An 18,020-nucleotide genomic window follows, 5' to 3' on the forward strand; every position below is an offset into this window, starting at 1 on the left:
TCTATTTATATTTATGTTTATTTCTATTTTGCACTACCTCAACTGCTGCTATTGTATTTTTGCCCAATATTGTACAAGTTGTCAGGCCCCAAAGTTCATCATCATCTCATTTTATTACATTTCATTTACATTTCATTGCATGTTCTTTTTCTTTTTTTTTTTCGGTGCTAAGTCTCCTGTGTTTTTGTTGTTGTGTCTTGTTGCTTTGTTTGCACCTAGCTGCACACTTTACACTTTATGTGGCTTGGACCAACTTTCGGTCCTAGCTTTGTGTTGTTCTTGTGTTTGATCTTTATGTTGTATGTTTGTTTTTTAATTTCACTATGTATTGCGTCAGCTATATGTGGTTGAAATGACAATAAAGCTTCTTGAATCTTGAATTATCTATTTTAGTGGTTCTAACATCCGTATACCAGGAACTTCCTAACAACTCACACAATACTTTCACCGTTCCGTAAAAGTGATGACGCTTGATGGATGAGTCATATATGTGGAAAAACTTAAGTGGAGATAATAATTACACCACAGTGCAGCTTCCTCAGAAAGCTGAATGAAGAGGAGTAGCAAAACAATCTATTTTTACTTACAGTTGATGTGGAAAAGCATTTAGCTGGGAAAATCACCATCACCAGTCATTGCGTAAGTTGCCACAGGTATGATCTTGTAGAAAAACTGTTCTTAAAGACACATACACTGATCAGGCATAACATTATGACCACTGAGGGGTGACATGAATAACACTGAGTATCTCCTCATCATGCCACCTGTTAGTGGGTGGGATATATTAGGCAGCAAGTCAACATTTTGTCCTCAAAGTTGATGTGTTAGAAGCAGGAAAAATGGACAAGAGTAAAGATTTGAGCGAGTTTGACGAAGGGCCAAATTGTGATGGCTAGACCACTGGATCAGAGCATCTCCAAAACTGCAGCTCTTGTGGGGTGTTCCCGGTCTGCAGTGGTCAAATCTATTAAAAGTGGTCCAAGGAAGGAACAGTGGTGAACCGGCGACAAGTTTAATGTGTTGACTTGGCCTCCAAATTCCCCAGATCTCAATCCATTTGAGCTTCTGTGGGATGTGCTGAATAAACAAGTCTGATCCAAGGAGGCCCCACCTTGCAACTTACAGGACTTAAAGGATCTGCTGCTAACATCTTGGTGCGAGATACCACAGCACACCTTCAGGGATCTAGTGGAGCCCATGCCTCGACAGGTCAGAGCTGATTTAGCAGCAAAAGGGGGACCAACACAATATTAGGCACATGGTTATAATGTTATGCCGGATCAGTGAATGTCTCTTTTGGTAATGTATATGACCCGACATCTAGCTGTCAAAAGAAGCTTAATGCACCAAACCTACATAACTACCTCGCAAAACTTTAAATGTCATTGAATTTATAAATATCATGTATTTCTGTCCACTTTGGGACTTTTCCACACAGATGCACACATTCATGCATATATGAACATTAGAAAATTGTTCAGCTGTTCATCTTAAACAACAGGATGGACACACACACACACACACACACACACGCACACACACACACACACCTTGTCCCATTTGAAGCCGATCTCAGCCGGGGTGATTTTGCAGTACATGTTGGTGAGTTTGGAAGAGATGTTGTAAGCCTGGGTGATTTTCTGCACCTCGTTGTAGATGCTCAGGATGGCCTGCCTCTCCACGTCTGCCTCAGGCAGTGTCATTTTGAACTGGTCATGGGCGGAAATCAGTTTCTGTACACACACACACACACACACAAAATGGGGCTATCTGCTGTGATATCCTACACACTTTACCTACAATAAATGTATAAATCATGGCACGAGTGATATTGTCTATGGAAGCCCTAAGAGGCCATGCAATCTTTTTGTTATGTTTTCTTATGATCTCTTGATCCCACACTGTGCAGAATTGTCTGAATAATCTCAAACATGAACGCCTACTTGTTCACTTTGCCAAAAACGAGTCCCATGTTGCCGTAAGATCAGCAAAAGTCACTAGAAATGTAAATTATGTACAGCAACTGTAACTCATTTATGAAATAGAGAATATGCATCACACATCAAACACATTAAATAATGATACTTCAGCCGGGAGGGGAAAAAAAGGTGTGTCTTTCGCCCAGCATTTTATTTACTGCTATACATCCCTGATCATTACCTCTATCTCCTCTATGCTGTGCACTATGAACATGTCCTGCAGGTCCTCCATGGCTCCCTCCATCCAGTTATTAAACGGAACAGATCTTTTACCAAACTCCAGGAAGAGCTGATCGACTGTCTCCAGCAACTTCTCTGTCCTCTTACAAACACACACACACAGAGTCACAGTCAGTGTTTAAAGCAGGTTGATGAGACTGTATCCATGATCCTTGCCACATTTGCCCCAGGCTTGCTCGACCTTTTTGTTTTTCTAAGTTTCTTATGTTCTATTAAACTGCTTTGAGACAATGTCCAAATACGAATCCAAAAATAAAACTGAATTTAATTCTCTCAAACTCTGCCTTATGCACATAATAGTGACGCATCTTGAGCCTTGTGTATGTCTGTGTATGTGTATCATCTTCGTTTATATCCATTTTAAAAGATTAATCTCCCAAAAAAGACGTGTTCTAGCTCAGTGAAGCGACTTTATGATCTTGCATTACTGTCAAAATAAATAACATGTTTTTGAATCAGAACAATATGCAATACTAGTATGTTTTCACATAAAAACACACGAGTGTTTACTATTTAAAGGCAAACTATTTCAAATAACCCACAGCATTTAGTCTGATATCCTAAACATATAATTATAACTGATCATCTCGAGCACGTTTTAAGGTGAAACTCCTTGTACATACTGTAGATATTCACATCATAACAGTAGATAATCATCATCTTAATAATCAGCAGCAGGAGCACAATAAGTTAACCATTTATTACTGGACACATTTCTGTCCTTTGCTGCATCTCAGTAAACTTTTAAAATGAACAAATATGAGAGAAATTTACTCAAAGCTTTTGAAAGATATATGTGTAGGTATTAGCTTTTTGTTCTGGGTCTGGGTGTTGACCTGTATGATAATAATCCTCCAGCCTCAGGTGTACTAGTGACTGATTTCAGAACATGACCCTGGAGTGGACTACATGAAACTCTGTGAACTCATGTGAACTCTATCAGAGCGATCAAGCGCTATATTGTGCAAAATATAGTTGTACAATATAGCAATGGTTTTGATTTTTTTTTTCTTTTGAAAACTGTAGTAAAGTAATGGTTGTTAATAATAATTATTATTATTATTATACCTCCAGAGCCTCTCTCCTTTTCTGAGTCAGCGTTCCCAGCTGATCCCACTGATCACAGATCTGCTGACAACGCTCATTAATGGCTGCTGCTGCATGGTAATCCAGTTCACTGCACATGCAGAGAGAGAGAGAGAGAGAGAGAGAGAGACTGAGACTGAGAGACTGAAAGACTTCTTGTTTCTTTCCATTCTCTTTTAATGGCATTTTAATGACTGTGCACGGACTGAAGACTACCGGTACACCAAGCTGTGAAAATAACAGCACTTATTAAAAGAGGATAAAAAGTAATTTCTTAATACGTGAAAAAGTCTTGGATATAGACAAATTCATGTCCTTAATTTATTTCATAGGCTGCTGGAGGATTCACAGAATAAGAATTTCATTTCATGGAATAACACACCTGTTCATATGACAAGAAACTCTGGAATGTTGAATCTTACTATACACCCATCAGGCATAACATTATGACCACTGACAGGTGAGGTGAATAAGACTGATGATCTCCTCATCATGGCACCTGTTAGTGGGTGGGATATATTAGGCAGCAAGTCAACATTTTGTCCTCAGAGTTGATGTTAGAAGCAGGAAAAATGGACAAGTGTAAGGATTTGAGCGAGTTTGACAATTGTGATAGCTAGACCACTGGATCAGAGCATCTCCTAAACTGCAGCTCCGGTCTGCAGTGGTCAGTATCTATCAAAAGTGGTCCAAGGAAGGGACAGTGGTGAACTAGTGACAGGGTCATGGGCTGTATGGGGACAGGGATATTTATTGTAGCAATGTAGAGTCTAACAAATACTGTAAATATTTAGTAAAATGTCTGGGCACAAAATTGGCAGGAGAAAACTAATAACAGTACTATTAAATGAATCAAAAAATCACAAAAGTACAATCTACAAATTCAAAATCAACAACGTTGTGTGAATTGTGTTAAAGTGAATGCACTTTGCCATACTGTGAATTTCTCAGTGTTTAATAACTGATTCTTGGTTTTCAGGGTCATTGATATGTGTATGCTTATCTGCGTGTGTGTGTGTGTGTGTGTGTGTGTGTGTTTGTGTTTTACAACTTAGAACACAGTGACAGAGTTAATGCTACACAGATCACCTCATGGCCAAAGTCCAGAAACATGTTTTTCATAAATGCACATGTTAGTGAGATCAGAAGGTGATACTCTAGCAGAGAAGGAGAGAGACAGAGAGATAGAAAGAGTGATAAAGATAACATGTAGTTACTTTTTCAAAAACATCAGTGTCTGCTATCGGGCCACAAGTGATGTGATGGGTATATATATTTTTTTCTCAGATAATGAAAGTGTTCGAATAAATTTCGTTAAAACCTCTACAGACATCAGTAGCTCAAGATAATAATGCTTTAAAGATGTGCTTATAAAACACACAATGTCTTAAAATATAAATACAGTATGAAATAAAACCCTACTGCAACTTTCCAGCACACACACACACCTTTTAAACTGACCCCTGAAGCTCTCAGTGATTTAATGTAGGTGTGTGAGACACTGACCCTGACCCACCAAAGCACACACACACACACACACACACAGGTCCCAGGTCCCAGGCCCCAGACAGAAAACCAATGTCCACAATTCAAGGGAAACAAATTAGAATACTGCTAGAACACTAGTCAGGCACTTATATGAATAATCAATACAAAGAGAGAGGAGGGGATGCATGAGAGAGTGAGAGAGCATGAAATAGAGAGAGAGACGGGGGGGTGCATGAGAGAGTGAGAGAGCATGAAATAGAGTGAGGGGGGGTGCGTGAGAGAGTGAGAGAGCATGAAATAGAGTGGTAGAGAGAAAGAGAGAGAGAGAGAGAGAGAGAGAGAGAGAGAAAGAGAGAGAGAGAGAAAGAGAGAGAGAAAGAGAGAGCAAGGGGGTGCATGAGAGAGTGACAGAGCATGAAATAGAGAGAGAGAGAGAGAGAGAGAGACTGAGATAGAGATCGAGAGAGGGCATTTACACAGAAGGAAACCAGCAGGTGTTTTGCCCAGGTCACATTTAGACCAGAAACAAAAGGAAGCTCAGACACTCTGCCAAAGCAAGAGCTTTAAATACACCACATGCTGCACAGAGCATCAAAACACTGCCACACGATATTAACACCTACCTCACCTCATTTTTCATATTTCATAGTTTCATATTTCTGATCTGATCTGTGACCCAGAGGATGTTTCTCTGTCTCAAAACTAATGCTAGCTTCACTATCACAGTTTATATAGCTGCTAACTTTAAAACAGCACAGCTATATATATATATATATATATATATATATATATATATATATATATATATATATATATATATTATTAAAATTAAAATTAACTCTATATTCTGCATGACCTCACAATGGGCCATATGAATACCTTCAATCAAGAACAATAAACACAGTCTTAATTAAAGCACCTCTTTAGAAATGAGCTAAAACGGATTTATGGTAATGTTGCATGTTTCACATTTTTCTGATGTGATCATCTATAAGTTACTGTTATAGAATAGTGATGAGGATAAGACTTACAGATTTCTTCATCATGATACGCCAATATGCTATTATATTGCTGCACTGGTAGTTTACTGACCTATAAAGACATACTGCCTTAAGTTAACATTCATAGGCGCTTGGTAAAAACCTAATCCAGGGCAATTTATGTAAATCTCATATAGTTATACAGTTGAAGGTCTTGTTCAGGGGCCCAACAGTGGTGGTGGTGGTGGTGGGATTTGAACTCAGGACCTTTTAATCAATAGTGCACCAACTGATCTACCACAGCTTCACTCTGGACGCCTCTAAAACCTTTTTTTTTTCATATCCAGACCTGAGGTCAGAAAACAAGATCAGTAACAGAGATCAAGTTTAACGTTAATGCTCCAAAATCTTCCCCATGGATTACTGATCTTTACTGCTGCAAAAAGGAGAAGAAACAGGAAATGCTCATACTTGAGTTCCTGTGCGATGGCAGCGATCTGCTCCACCCGGTCCTGATGTGCAGCAAGGTCGCTCTCGAATGCCTCATGCCTCCTGAGCAGAGCCCGCACCTCTGTTAGAGAGGCCTGCTCATAGTCCTTCTGAGTCAGGAGCTCATCCTTACCTACATCAAACACACACACAGAGACGCACACACACATTTTTTTGTTTGAATCATATTTCTCTTGTCTCTCTTGTGTTTGTGTGTAATGATGCACCCTCTGACCTTTAGCCCAGCTCTCGTAGGTGAATGCTTTCTGCTGGAATTTCTCAGCCAGGTGGTCAAGACGCTCCAGGCGTCTAAGTTCACTCAGCAACCAGTCTTCATAGCCTTTCTCTGCCTGCTCCAGACCCTGCCAAGCGCTCGTAATGTCCTAGAGAGAAACAGAGGACTTGTTAACTTGATAATCACCTTCACAGAAGACTTGTTAACTTGATAATCACCTTCACAGAAGACTTGTTAACTTGATAATCACCTTCACAGAAGACTTGTTAACTTGATAATCACCTTCACAGAGGACTTGTCTTAAATACAAAGCATTCAGAAAGTATTCAGACCTCTTCATTTTTTTCACATTTTGTTATGTTGCAGTCTTATGCTAAAGTGACTCAAGTTTCTGCTCAGTTCTCAGCATATCTGGCAGACATCTCATCATGGACGGCAGCTCATCAGCCTAAATTTAATCCCAGCAGATCTGAATTGCCGTTCATTTCCACGTCAGAACCTCGTGATCTCCCTGGACAACTCGCCTGGGTCACACCTTCTGTCACTGCACGCAGCCGTGAGGTAACCGTGGACAATCGACTGTCCTTTACCTCTCACACTGCAAATCTGACACGCTCGTGCTGATATCTCCTTTAAAACATCAGAAGGTTTCATCTGTTTCTATTCACACAGCTCACTTAGGTGTTCGTTCAAATCCCTTGTCATTTTGAGACTGGACTTCTTCACCTCGCTCCTGGCAGGTCTACCTCTGAGCAACATTCATCCTCTGCAACTGATCCAGAATGACATGGTTATAAACCTTCCTAAGTTCTCCCACACCACCCCATTGCTATTCTCCCCTCCACTGGCTTTCTGCAGAGTCTGAAGTGATTATTGAGAAATAACTGGAATCATTTTAGCATAAGACACATTTAACATAAAAAAATGTAGATACTTTGTGAATGCATTGTATGTAAAGCTCAATGTATCTCCTAAAGTTATTTATTTATATTATTTATATTTATATGATTTATTTTTGTCTACATAAAGGCTAGCAATGACTATACCTGCATCTTTAATGCAATTCAATGCAATTAGATGTTTAAAAAATATGAACATTAATATATAAATGCTCATATAAATAGTGACATTTTAGATTTTAAAAATGTATAATTTAGACTTTTTCCTGACACTATATTTGACAATTACTTCACTAAAATTCTAAATATAATATATATAATAAATTATAAATATAATAAATTAATCCTAACATAAAAAAAAACAGTTTTTTTCTGTTTGTATATAAACATCAGAAAAATATGACAATAATATCAGATCAGTGCCATTTCTAATAATAATATAAATATAAATAAATAAATGAATAAATAAATCTTAATTTGAGCATGTTGTGAATGTGGCGTCTCACCGACACCATTTTCCCCTCAGAGGGCATGTAGGCAGGCCTGTTGCTAATACGCAGTTTGGTCTGCAGCGTGTTGAAGTTGATCTCCAGCTGACATTTCTCTTGCACTTTCGGCGGCTTGTGAATGCGACGGTAGTCGCGGAAATCTTCAAGCTTCTTCCTCATGGCTGCCATAGAGGTCTCGGGAGAGCGGTTTTCCAGCCACGGGGTGGTGCGGCGGATCCAATCCAGCAGCTAAGAAGCGGAGAGAGAAAGGATGAAAGTCAGAGTAGAAGAGAGCGGTATTAAAAACGCATAACAAGCATAATGACGTGTTCAGTGCATCGCAGTACCTTCATTTAGCCTTTGTAAAAAATCCAAACATCAAGTGGAATTAACATTAATTGAGACTTCCCCAGTCAAGATGAGCTGAAGGTATTAAGATACAAGTACAAGGGAATTGATCGACACATTCCAAAACTGACTGCTCTCATCAACAAGGCATTTCCACCTACACAACTGTGGCTCACTCAATGTTTTTTTTTTTAATCAAAATTCTGTGTGAACTCTAGAGATTGTTGTGTGTGAAAATCTCATAAGATCAGCAGTTTCTGAACCGGCCCATCTGGGAACCAAAATCCACGTCACAGAGATTGTTCTTCTGCTACATGATTGGCCGATTAGATAACTACATGAATGAGCAGGTTCGTGTACAGGTGTTCCTATTAAAGTGGACGGTGAGGGTTAACACTTCTTTCTAGATATAATTTATATATAATATTTAAATTAAACATATTTATATATTACACATTTACATACAAATAAATTTTAAAGATTTATATATATATATATATATATATATATATATATATATATATATATATATATATATATATATTTTATATATATCATGTAAACATTTCCAGTATATTCAATAAAGATAAAGATAATAATCAATAAGACCTAGAGCAAAGGTATGCTTTAAAAAAAAGGAATTTATAAAACAGATTGTTAGGGTTGTAAATTAATCTGATTGGCTGAACTACCTTCAACTCTATTTATCAAAGTCTACATCACAAATTGAAAATTTTTTAATGTAGGCTCACATGGCCACATGCTGTATTAATGGAAACAAATGACCAATAATAGCATGAGGCTAATAATTTACTGAGCGAGCACACAGCCCTTAAACTGTAATGATTATCGTTATACGGATGACACAGTATGAAGACAGTGACAGGAAAACAAAAAAATCTTTAGATTTGTGTGACTCACCTCACTGGCCAGTTTCTCATAGTCTTCCATGAACTTCTCGTTCTCCTGGTTGACCCCAAGAACTTTGCAAATCCTGTTAGCAGCGGTCTCCGCCTTTCAGAGACAACATGGTATTTTTGATCATTTAGCTGAGGCAAGCTGTTAAAAAGGCAACATAATGTAGCCTATGTTTTTAAAGTGATAGATAAGGTCAATGTGGCATTAAAGCCTGTGTGAGGGAGGTGTGTATGACGTCAGGTCAAAAAGCTGTACCTGCTCGGCTCCAGCAAAAGCATGGTAGAAGCAGGACACGTAGGTCATGATGGCTCTCTCGTCAGGCTTGGGGGTGTTGATGATATCTGAAGAAAAGAAAAAAAAACAGGAAATTCATAGTAAATGCAATAGCACAAACAAACACAGGGCTAGGATGAGATACAAGCATGTGATCTGGTGGTACGCATGTTCTTCGGTTTGCAGAATTGTCAGTGTGCTCTGTGCTTGATGCTTGCTTGAGAAAAAATTCAGACAAACCAAAATGTGTTACACCTCATTTTTAAACAATGAGAGATTAAAGGAAAAACTTAAATCTGTCAGCTATCTGTATCGTTAAAGATGAGTCCACATTCAGTGAAGTCGGACAATGCTTCAGCTTTCTACATACTCTAATCTACAGTGGCCGAGAAGTGCAAAACAAAATAACAAATTTGAGAACAAAATAGCAAATATTATAATATTACTGGTAATCTATTTTGTTATTGTTGTGTATGTTATTGTATTTGTTATTTTTTGTTATTGTGTTTTTGGATTTTTTTTATTTTGTTTTTGGATTTGTTATTGTGTTTTTTTGGAATTGTTATTTTGTTTTTTTTGGAATTGTTATTGTGTTTTTGGATTTGTTTTGTTTTCTCATTTGTTGTTTTTTTCTGATTTGTCATTTTGTTTTTGGATTTGTTATTGTGGTTTCTGATTTATTTTTGTTTTTTTGGATTTATTTTGTTTTCTCATTTGTTGTTTTGTTTTCTCATTTGTTATATAGTGTTTTGATTCGTTTTAGTGTTTTGTTATTTCTTATTTTGTTTTTGGATTTCTTATTTTGTTTTTTGATTTGTTATTGTGTTTTCTGATATGTTATTGTGTTTTCTGATTTGTTATTGTGTTTGTTTTTGTGTTTTGTTATTGTATTTTTGCATTTCTTATTTTGTTTTTGGATTTGTTGTTTTGTTTTCTGATTTGTTATTGTGTTTTCTGATTTGTTTTTGTCTTTTCTGATTTGTTATTGTGTTTTGTGACTTATTATTTTCTTCTGCACGTCTCAGCCACCGTACTTACCTCCTTAAACAGCTTCATTAAAAAATACACTTGTGTATTTACACTTGTGTAAAGAAGGAGAAAATGCTCTTAGGACACCTGTGGTCAGTAGAGGTGCTGATGAGGGGTAATTAAGTGGGATAAGAAGGAGTGGGGTAATTGTTCAGATAAAATGATTCTGATATGCTGCAGAACCACATGAGAGACAGTTTCTGTGTTTTATAGCAAATCAGTAATCAGGTACATTTTTTATTCAAGTGATGAGTAGGAATTATGAATATATATGAGTTATGATGAGTAGGAATTATTAATATGTAACCTATAAACAATAAAAAAATTTGCAGAATGTCACTTTTCTATCTGCTCTAAACACCTTATGCTGATTACATTCCCATAAAAATTCCTGATGTTTACTGGAATGGTTTTCTGGGTTGATTTCTGTTTTCTGATTACTTCGATTCTCCTATCTTAGTTTGTTTGCACAATGCTTTTTGCAAGCCTGACTATGATGTTGGATAATTAAAGGCAAATAAATATTACTTATCTTAATGGAATAACGTCTGTTTCTGAAGAGTGCAATGCTAATCAGTCAAAAAATCAGTTGTATGCAGTGCATGTCCTGAAGGGTGGTGGTGATGCATATAAAGCTCTACTTTACCTCATCAGTAAGCCAATTAGTTCTCTACTAGATCAATATTAATGTCACATTTGACCTGACCTGATTCTGTTCCTGATCTATTTTCCCTAGTTTCCATCGAAGATACCATAGCATATAAAAAATAGAATTCAAACAGTCACAGTTCCTAGAAGCCTACCTTAGGGACAATAACAGATAATAAAACACCATCCATCAGAATGGTGTAAAAGGGTCTCTGGAGAACAAACCCATTTATACTCGTTTTAAGGCTGCGGCTATCATTATCTTTCATTGTCCGCATACTTTCTTTATCTCAGAGCATAAACCAAGGAAGGCTTTCAGAGTGAAGAGAAGGAAGGCAGCAGGGTCCTTACAGCCTGCACTGACCAGCTAGCACCAGTGCTTACAGACATATTCAACCTATCTGTGGCATAGTCAATAATTCCCAAATGCTTAAAAATTCCTTATTGTTCATGTTCCAAAGAAATCCCAGCCCTCCTGCCTCAGTGACTATTACCCATTAGCCCTGGGCTTAGTCATGGTGAAGTGCTCCAAAAGGCTGGTCAGAGACTTTCTCATCCCAATCACACTAGCTAGGACACCATCTTACACAGCCCTGAACAATCTGGACCAAAGGAAGGTAAATTATGTTAAAATGCAGTCTGTTGACTACAAATTTAACACAATAATTCCCTTCAAACTCATCAGCAAGTTGAACTTAGCCCATCCATGTGTCAGTGGCTCTTCAACTTCCTCATAGTCGGATCACAAGCATTATACATGGACAAGAATTTACTACCTCCACTACCCTCATCACTGGAGTCCCCCAGGGTTGTGTCCTGAGCCCCCTGCTGATGTCACTGTTGTGGTAGGCCTGATCTCTGATAATGATGAAAAGGTCTACTTGGAGGAGATTAAAAACTAGAGAACTGATGCCAGGAGAACAATCTCCACTTGAATGTCAGCAAGACAAATGACCTGATAGTGGACTTCAGCATGATGCTGGACAGGGACCTACCACCTCCCTATGATCAACTATGCCCCAGAGGAGAGAGTAGACAGTTTCTGGTACGTTAGTGTTACATCATGGAGAACCTGCAATGGTCCTGTCACCCTGGTTAAGAGTGCGCATCAGTGTCTTTACCACCTTAGACACTTAAAGGACTTTAAACTGCCCTCTACAGTGCTAAGTAACTTTTGCACCAGGAAGCATCACAGCCTGATTTGTGAAAAGCCCCAATCAGGATCAGGCTCTCTCCGAGGGTGGTGTGATCAACTGAGCTTACCATCTGCCCTGAGCTCCATAAGCTGCAGTCTATTAACAGCAAGTAGTGCTGGACCAAGGCCAGGAAGATAGTGAAGGACCTCAGCCATCTGAATAATGGACTTTTCTATCTACTGTAGCTTTTGATTCCTGAAGGCCAACACAGAGAGAACAAGGAGGAACCTGTTCCCACAGGTAATTTGAGCTCTCAACCAGGAGAATACACATGACTACTAACACACAGTCATACAAATACAGACCTTGGATTTCTTTGGACACCCACATCCAGCATTATATTTAGTATACATGTAATTTCTGTATTTATAAAGAATTATTATACTGCTAGCTTTTTCACTGCAACTACACTATATTGCCAAAAGTATTCGCTCACCCATCCAAATAATCAGAATCAGGTGTTCCAATCATTTCCATGGCCACAGGTGTATAAAATCAAGCACCTAGGCATGCAGACTGTTTTTACAAACATTTGTGAAAGAACGGGTCGCTCTCAGGAGCTCAGTGAATTCCAGCGTGGAACTGTGATAGGATGCCACCTGTGCAACAAATCCAGTCGTGAAATTTCCTCGCTCCTAAATATTCCACAGTCAACTGTCAGCTGTATTATAAGAACGTGGAAGTGTTTGGGAACGACAGCAACTCAGCCACGAAGTGGTAGGCCACGTAAACTGACGGAGCGGGGTCAGTGGATGCTGAGGCGCATAGTGCGAAGAGGTCGCCAACTTTCTGCAGAGTCAATCGCTACAGACCTCCAAACTTCATGTGGCCTTCAGATTAGCTCAAGAACAGTGCGCAGAGAGCTTCATGGAATGGGTTTCCATGGCCGAGCAGCTGCATCCAAGCCATACATCACCAAGTGCAATGCAAAGCGTCGGGTGCAGTGGTGTAAAGCACGCCGCCACTGGACTCTAGAGCAGTGGAGACGCGTTCTCTGGAGTGACGAATCATGCTTCTCCATCTGGCAATCTGATGGACGAGTCTGGGTTTGGCGGTTGCCAGGAGAACGGTACTTGTCTGACTGCATTGTGCCAAGTGTAAAGTTTGGTGGAGGGGGGATTATGGTGTGGGGTTGTTTTTCAGGAGCTGGGCTTGGCCCCTTAGTTCCAGGGAAAGGAACTCTGAATGCTTCAGCATACCAAGACATTTTGGACAATTCCATGCTCCCAACTTTGTGGGAACAGTTTGGAGCTGGCCCCTTCCTCTTCCAACATGACTGTGCACCAGTGCACAAAGCAAGGTCCATAAAGACATGGATGACAGAGTCTGGTGTGGATGAACTTGACTGGCCTGCACAGAGTCCTGACCTCAACCCGATAGAACACCTTTGGCATGAATTAGAGTGGAGACTGAGAGCCAGGCCTTCTCGTCCAACATCAGTGTGTGACCTCACAAATGCGCTTCTGGAAGAATGGTCAAAAATTCCCATAAACACACTCCTAAACCTTGTGGACAGCCTTCCCAGAAGAGTTGAAGCTGTTATAGCTGCAAAGGGTGGACCGACGTCATATTAAACCCTATGGATTAGGAATGGGATGTCACTTAAGTTCATATGTGAGTCAAGGCAGGTGAGCGAATACTTTTGGCAATATAGTGTATCTTTGCTTGACAGTTTTTTATCAGCTGTACATATCTGTATTTTATTCCACATAATGGAAACAAAGGCGGCACAGTGGCTTAGTGGTTGGCACATTCACCTCATACCTCCAGCCTCCTGGTTTCAAGTCACTGTGTGTGTGGAGTTTGCATGTTGTTGGTGGGTATCCTCCGGGTGCTCCGGTTTCCTCCCACAGTCTAAAGACATGCTTCTAGGCTGATTGGAGTCTGTAAATTGCCCGTAGTGTGTGAGTGAATGTGTGTGTGTGTGGGTTGCGATGGGTTGGCACTCTGTCCAGGGTGTATCCTGCCTTGATGCCTGGTGACGACTGAGAGCACAGACTCCCCGTGACCCGAGGATAGATCGGATAAGCGGTACAGACAATGAAATGAAAAAAAATAATAGAGACAAATATTTTTCTAGTGAAGTAAATTCTTATTTATGCCACCAGACTCATGTAGTGCATGTTGTACTGTGTATGGTTGTTTGTGTGACCAATAAAATTAGATTTCATTTGAGCTCATTAGTTGTAACAGCTGCTTGTTATACCTGTCTAGTTCATTTTCTTTGTTTTTTTTGTGAAGTCATATGTTTCCTATGCAGTAATGTACCTTGTTTTCTGTTGTTTTTAGTGCTTTGAACTGATTTTGTGACTATCTACTATGTGAGGTGTGCAACATACCTTCTGGATCCAGCATTTTGGGGATGTCAAGGTGTTTCTCTGCAATTTCCAGAGCCAGGTTCAGGTTGCCAAGATGATCATCCTGCATGTACACAAATAGAGGATGTACTCAAATGTGTAAAGGACTATTGAGACCAGCTGTCACACTATGGCTGCTGACAGTTCTAGGCCATCTTATTGTGACAGATCCTGATGTCTTGCAGGGGCCTGAAACTGTGTTAAAGGGACCATTTAGTTCACACTTTTTAGTGCTTTGTTTAGAAGAAATCTACATAGAAATGCAATTGAATATCATATGTTCCTAAAGAATGATTAACAAAATGGAATTCGCAACGAACCCTCAGGGGGAATGTACAACATGGCCAGGGTTATATTTATTAATCTTGCAGAAATCAGTCCATCTTTATCTTTCTTCTCAAGCTCTTCCAGTCAAACGAGACAATAAGTGTTCACTTAAATTCACTGGGTTTAATCCAAACCTTAATAACAGCCATAACAGCTTTTTAGCATTACCCCCTTATCTGTAAAGGTATTTTTTAGTTTACATTCAGTTCGATAATCAAGAAAAAGACTTTTGAAGTATCCTCATATAGGGAGCAGATGCCTCTAAAATATCGCAACTTGAAAATTGTTAGAGTTTAATAGCCTTGTTTTTAACTATAGCTATAACCACAACTAGAATGAAATAAGAACATAAGAACACAGTTTTCTGTATTTTTAGCAGTCTAAAGGCATATGAATAGATTTTTACTGACTGTGAATGATTCCACAAAATGAGAATTTAAAAGTTATTTTGATAGACATTTGATCCCAAGCCTGGATAAAATGAGAAGGTTGCTTCAGGAAGAGCATCAGGCGTGTGCCAAATAGAAAGATGCGGACCAAATATTCGCCTGTGGCAACCCCAAACAGGGAGCAGCTTTAAAGAACAACAGTTAATCACAGAACAAGAGATTACAAGCTGCATTTTACTAAATCTGGCACAATGAACCACAGCACAATCCTCATGTGATATGATCCTTCGACTAAAGAGACCACCGATTATACAAAAAACATTAAAAAATATTTCTCGGACATCTGCCTGTCAGACATGATAGACTGTATTGTGTCAGACTTGTTAAAGCTGATAAATCACTCAGACCTTGTTGAGTTTGGAGTAGTCAATCAGGTCTGGTCTGTGTCTGTGTATAAGGGCGCAGAAGGCCAGGCCATCCTTCCAGCTTAACACACCAGCGATGGAAAGAGCAGAAAAAACAATCACATGACATCTATTTATGTAGAACTGATACAACAAGTCTACACATCCATATTAAAATGGAAGGTTTTTGTGATGTGATAAAAATAAAACCAGTGCAAATCCTGTGAAAAAACATTTTCCACTCTCACTGTGAAATTACAACATATAAAAATAAGGTGAAAAAGAAAGAAAGAAAAAACCCAAAAAGCTTAAGTGCGCACATGCGTAAAGTAATACTTTGTTGAAGAACTTTTCGATTTTAATCCACCATTCTGTCTTTTTGTAATTTTATAAGCATTTATAAGAATTTTTTCTCACTCCTATAAGTATAAGGACATCTCCTGTGCACAAACCGTTCATTTGTTGATTTAGATCACTGTTTTGGGTCACTGTCATGCTGAACGCTGAAATCCGTTTTCCTCTTCAGCTGACTAGCAGACACCTGAAGGTGCTGCACTAAAATCCACTGGTATTTGGAGCTATTCATGATTCCTTCCACCTCGATAAAAACCCCAGTTCTGACTTAAGAAAAGCAGCCCTAAATTCTAATGCTGCTGAGCTTGGATGTGTGTGTGAGAAAGGACTTCCATCTGGTCTCACCCATTCTTCACAGTGGAGAATATATGAGATTCTTGTCACTTGCAGAGAGTAGTCAGAACCTGTCAGATATTCCTGCAGCTCCTGTAATGTCGCTTCAGTCCTCTCGTCAGCCTCTGTGTTCAGATTCCATCTTGTCTTTTGGGAACTTTTTGCAGAGACATCCTGTACTTTGGTGATGTCACTGTGGGGCTCCATTTATGGCACTTTATTTATGGCTGATTACCTTTATGGTGTTTTATGGTATATCTAACACGTTTTGGAAATTCTTATATCACAAGCAATTCTTAGATCCCTTTCCTGATCAATAACATTCAACAAATGTCATACCATGCATGCTTTGTAAGCTCTTTACAGAACATGGCTTCAAGAGTCTGATGAAACCTAGAAGGTCAGAAGAAAATCCTACAGAACGTTACTCAAAGTTTATCAGAATAATTTCATTGGTGATGTCATGATACGGGAGGTGAAGGCGGCTACAGGTGCAGACACGAAAACTAAGGTAGCAATACATAAAGATTAGGGTCAAGACTACACAGACAAAGACATGATAAAAAGGAGCATGAATGAGGTGACTAATGACATAACACATAACATGTGAGCTTGATGAACGGAGGTAACGGGAGACACAACAGAAGAAGAGTTCAAAACTCCGTACAGAGATGCTGGAGGGGAAATGGACAGATGATGGCTGTATGATAATCGCTTATGAACATGAGATTGGGGTTTTCTGAATACAGTCATTAATACTCCATTAATAAAAGGGTATGTAGACTTATGCAACCTGCCACTTTTACAGGGGTCAAAATGGCATTAGTTTTAAATAAAAGAAAAGAGAAGAGAAGAAAAGAAAAGAAAAGAAAAGAAAAGAAAAGAAAAGAAAAGAAAAGAAAAGAAAAGAAAAGAAAAGAAAAGAAAAGAAAAGAAAAGAAAAGAAAAGAAAAGAAAAGAAAAGAAAAGAAAAGAAAAGAAAAGAAAAGAAAAGAAAAGGAATATGCAGTACACTCGGTACCATACAGTTTTTTCTTCCCCATTTCTTTCACCATAAATCCAGGTCATTTGTCAGTGAAGCATGGTCCTAATAATACTCTGCCTTGATCACTCACAGTGATTTGACCACAGTGAGGGAGAGCAGCTCAGCTCTGAAGTGGACCCGACATCATGCCTATGCTGGGCTTTTTTCTATTTAAACTAATTATGTATTGTACTTAACTGATTATTTAGCTCTGTGTTCTGCCACTTGAGTTCCGTGATTTGCGTGTTTTCTTGCATGAACACATTTATTTACTCCCAAATATCACTGGACGCACAATTAATGATAAAGAGGCTTCTCAGGAGTCTCCACTAGTTTGTTGTAATAATGAAAATCAGTCCACAATTCAAATCTAATCAAAATTATTGTATTTATTATTGAGGTGTTAAAGTATAATCATGGACTATAACAAATGGACTGTTCAGGTGAGATCAACCAAAAAAACAACGAAAAACGAACAAATAAACAACCCTCAAAAACAAGCAGAGCTAGATCTTGCAAGTAGATCTTCAGTATAG

The 18,020-nt window shown here is 38.8% G+C and overlaps 1 protein-coding gene across 3 annotated transcripts in view; it reads right to left on the reverse strand.

The window, feature by feature from the left end:
* The window catches only part of LOC131363235 (alpha-actinin-2-like), a 35,808-nt gene that overhangs the window by 10,202 nt on the left and 7,586 nt on the right, over positions 1-18,020 (reverse strand). For all 3 annotated transcript variants that reach the window (XR_009206295.1, XM_058405562.1, XM_058405563.1), the window contains exons 6-15: positions 15,777-15,855; positions 14,636-14,717; positions 9,406-9,491; positions 9,154-9,246; positions 7,903-8,133; positions 6,498-6,645; positions 6,245-6,395; positions 3,288-3,396; positions 2,161-2,301; positions 1,551-1,733 (exon numbers count right to left, since the gene is read on the reverse strand). Coding sequence is in view for 2 of the 3 variants with exons in the window: in XM_058405562.1 (XP_058261545.1) it covers positions 1,551-1,733; positions 2,161-2,301; positions 3,288-3,396; positions 6,245-6,395; positions 6,498-6,645; positions 7,903-8,133; positions 9,154-9,246; positions 9,406-9,491; positions 14,636-14,717; positions 15,777-15,855 (1,303 nt within the window). In the remaining variant the exon portion in view is untranslated. The remainder of the gene's footprint in view (positions 1-1,550; positions 1,734-2,160; positions 2,302-3,287; positions 3,397-6,244; positions 6,396-6,497; positions 6,646-7,902; positions 8,134-9,153; positions 9,247-9,405; positions 9,492-14,635; positions 14,718-15,776; positions 15,856-18,020) is intronic.

Source organism: Hemibagrus wyckioides, linkage group LG13, assembly GCF_019097595.1.
Source record: "Hemibagrus wyckioides isolate EC202008001 linkage group LG13, SWU_Hwy_1.0, whole genome shotgun sequence".
In the NCBI taxonomy this organism is placed as follows: domain Eukaryota; kingdom Metazoa; phylum Chordata; class Actinopteri; order Siluriformes; family Bagridae; genus Hemibagrus; species Hemibagrus wyckioides.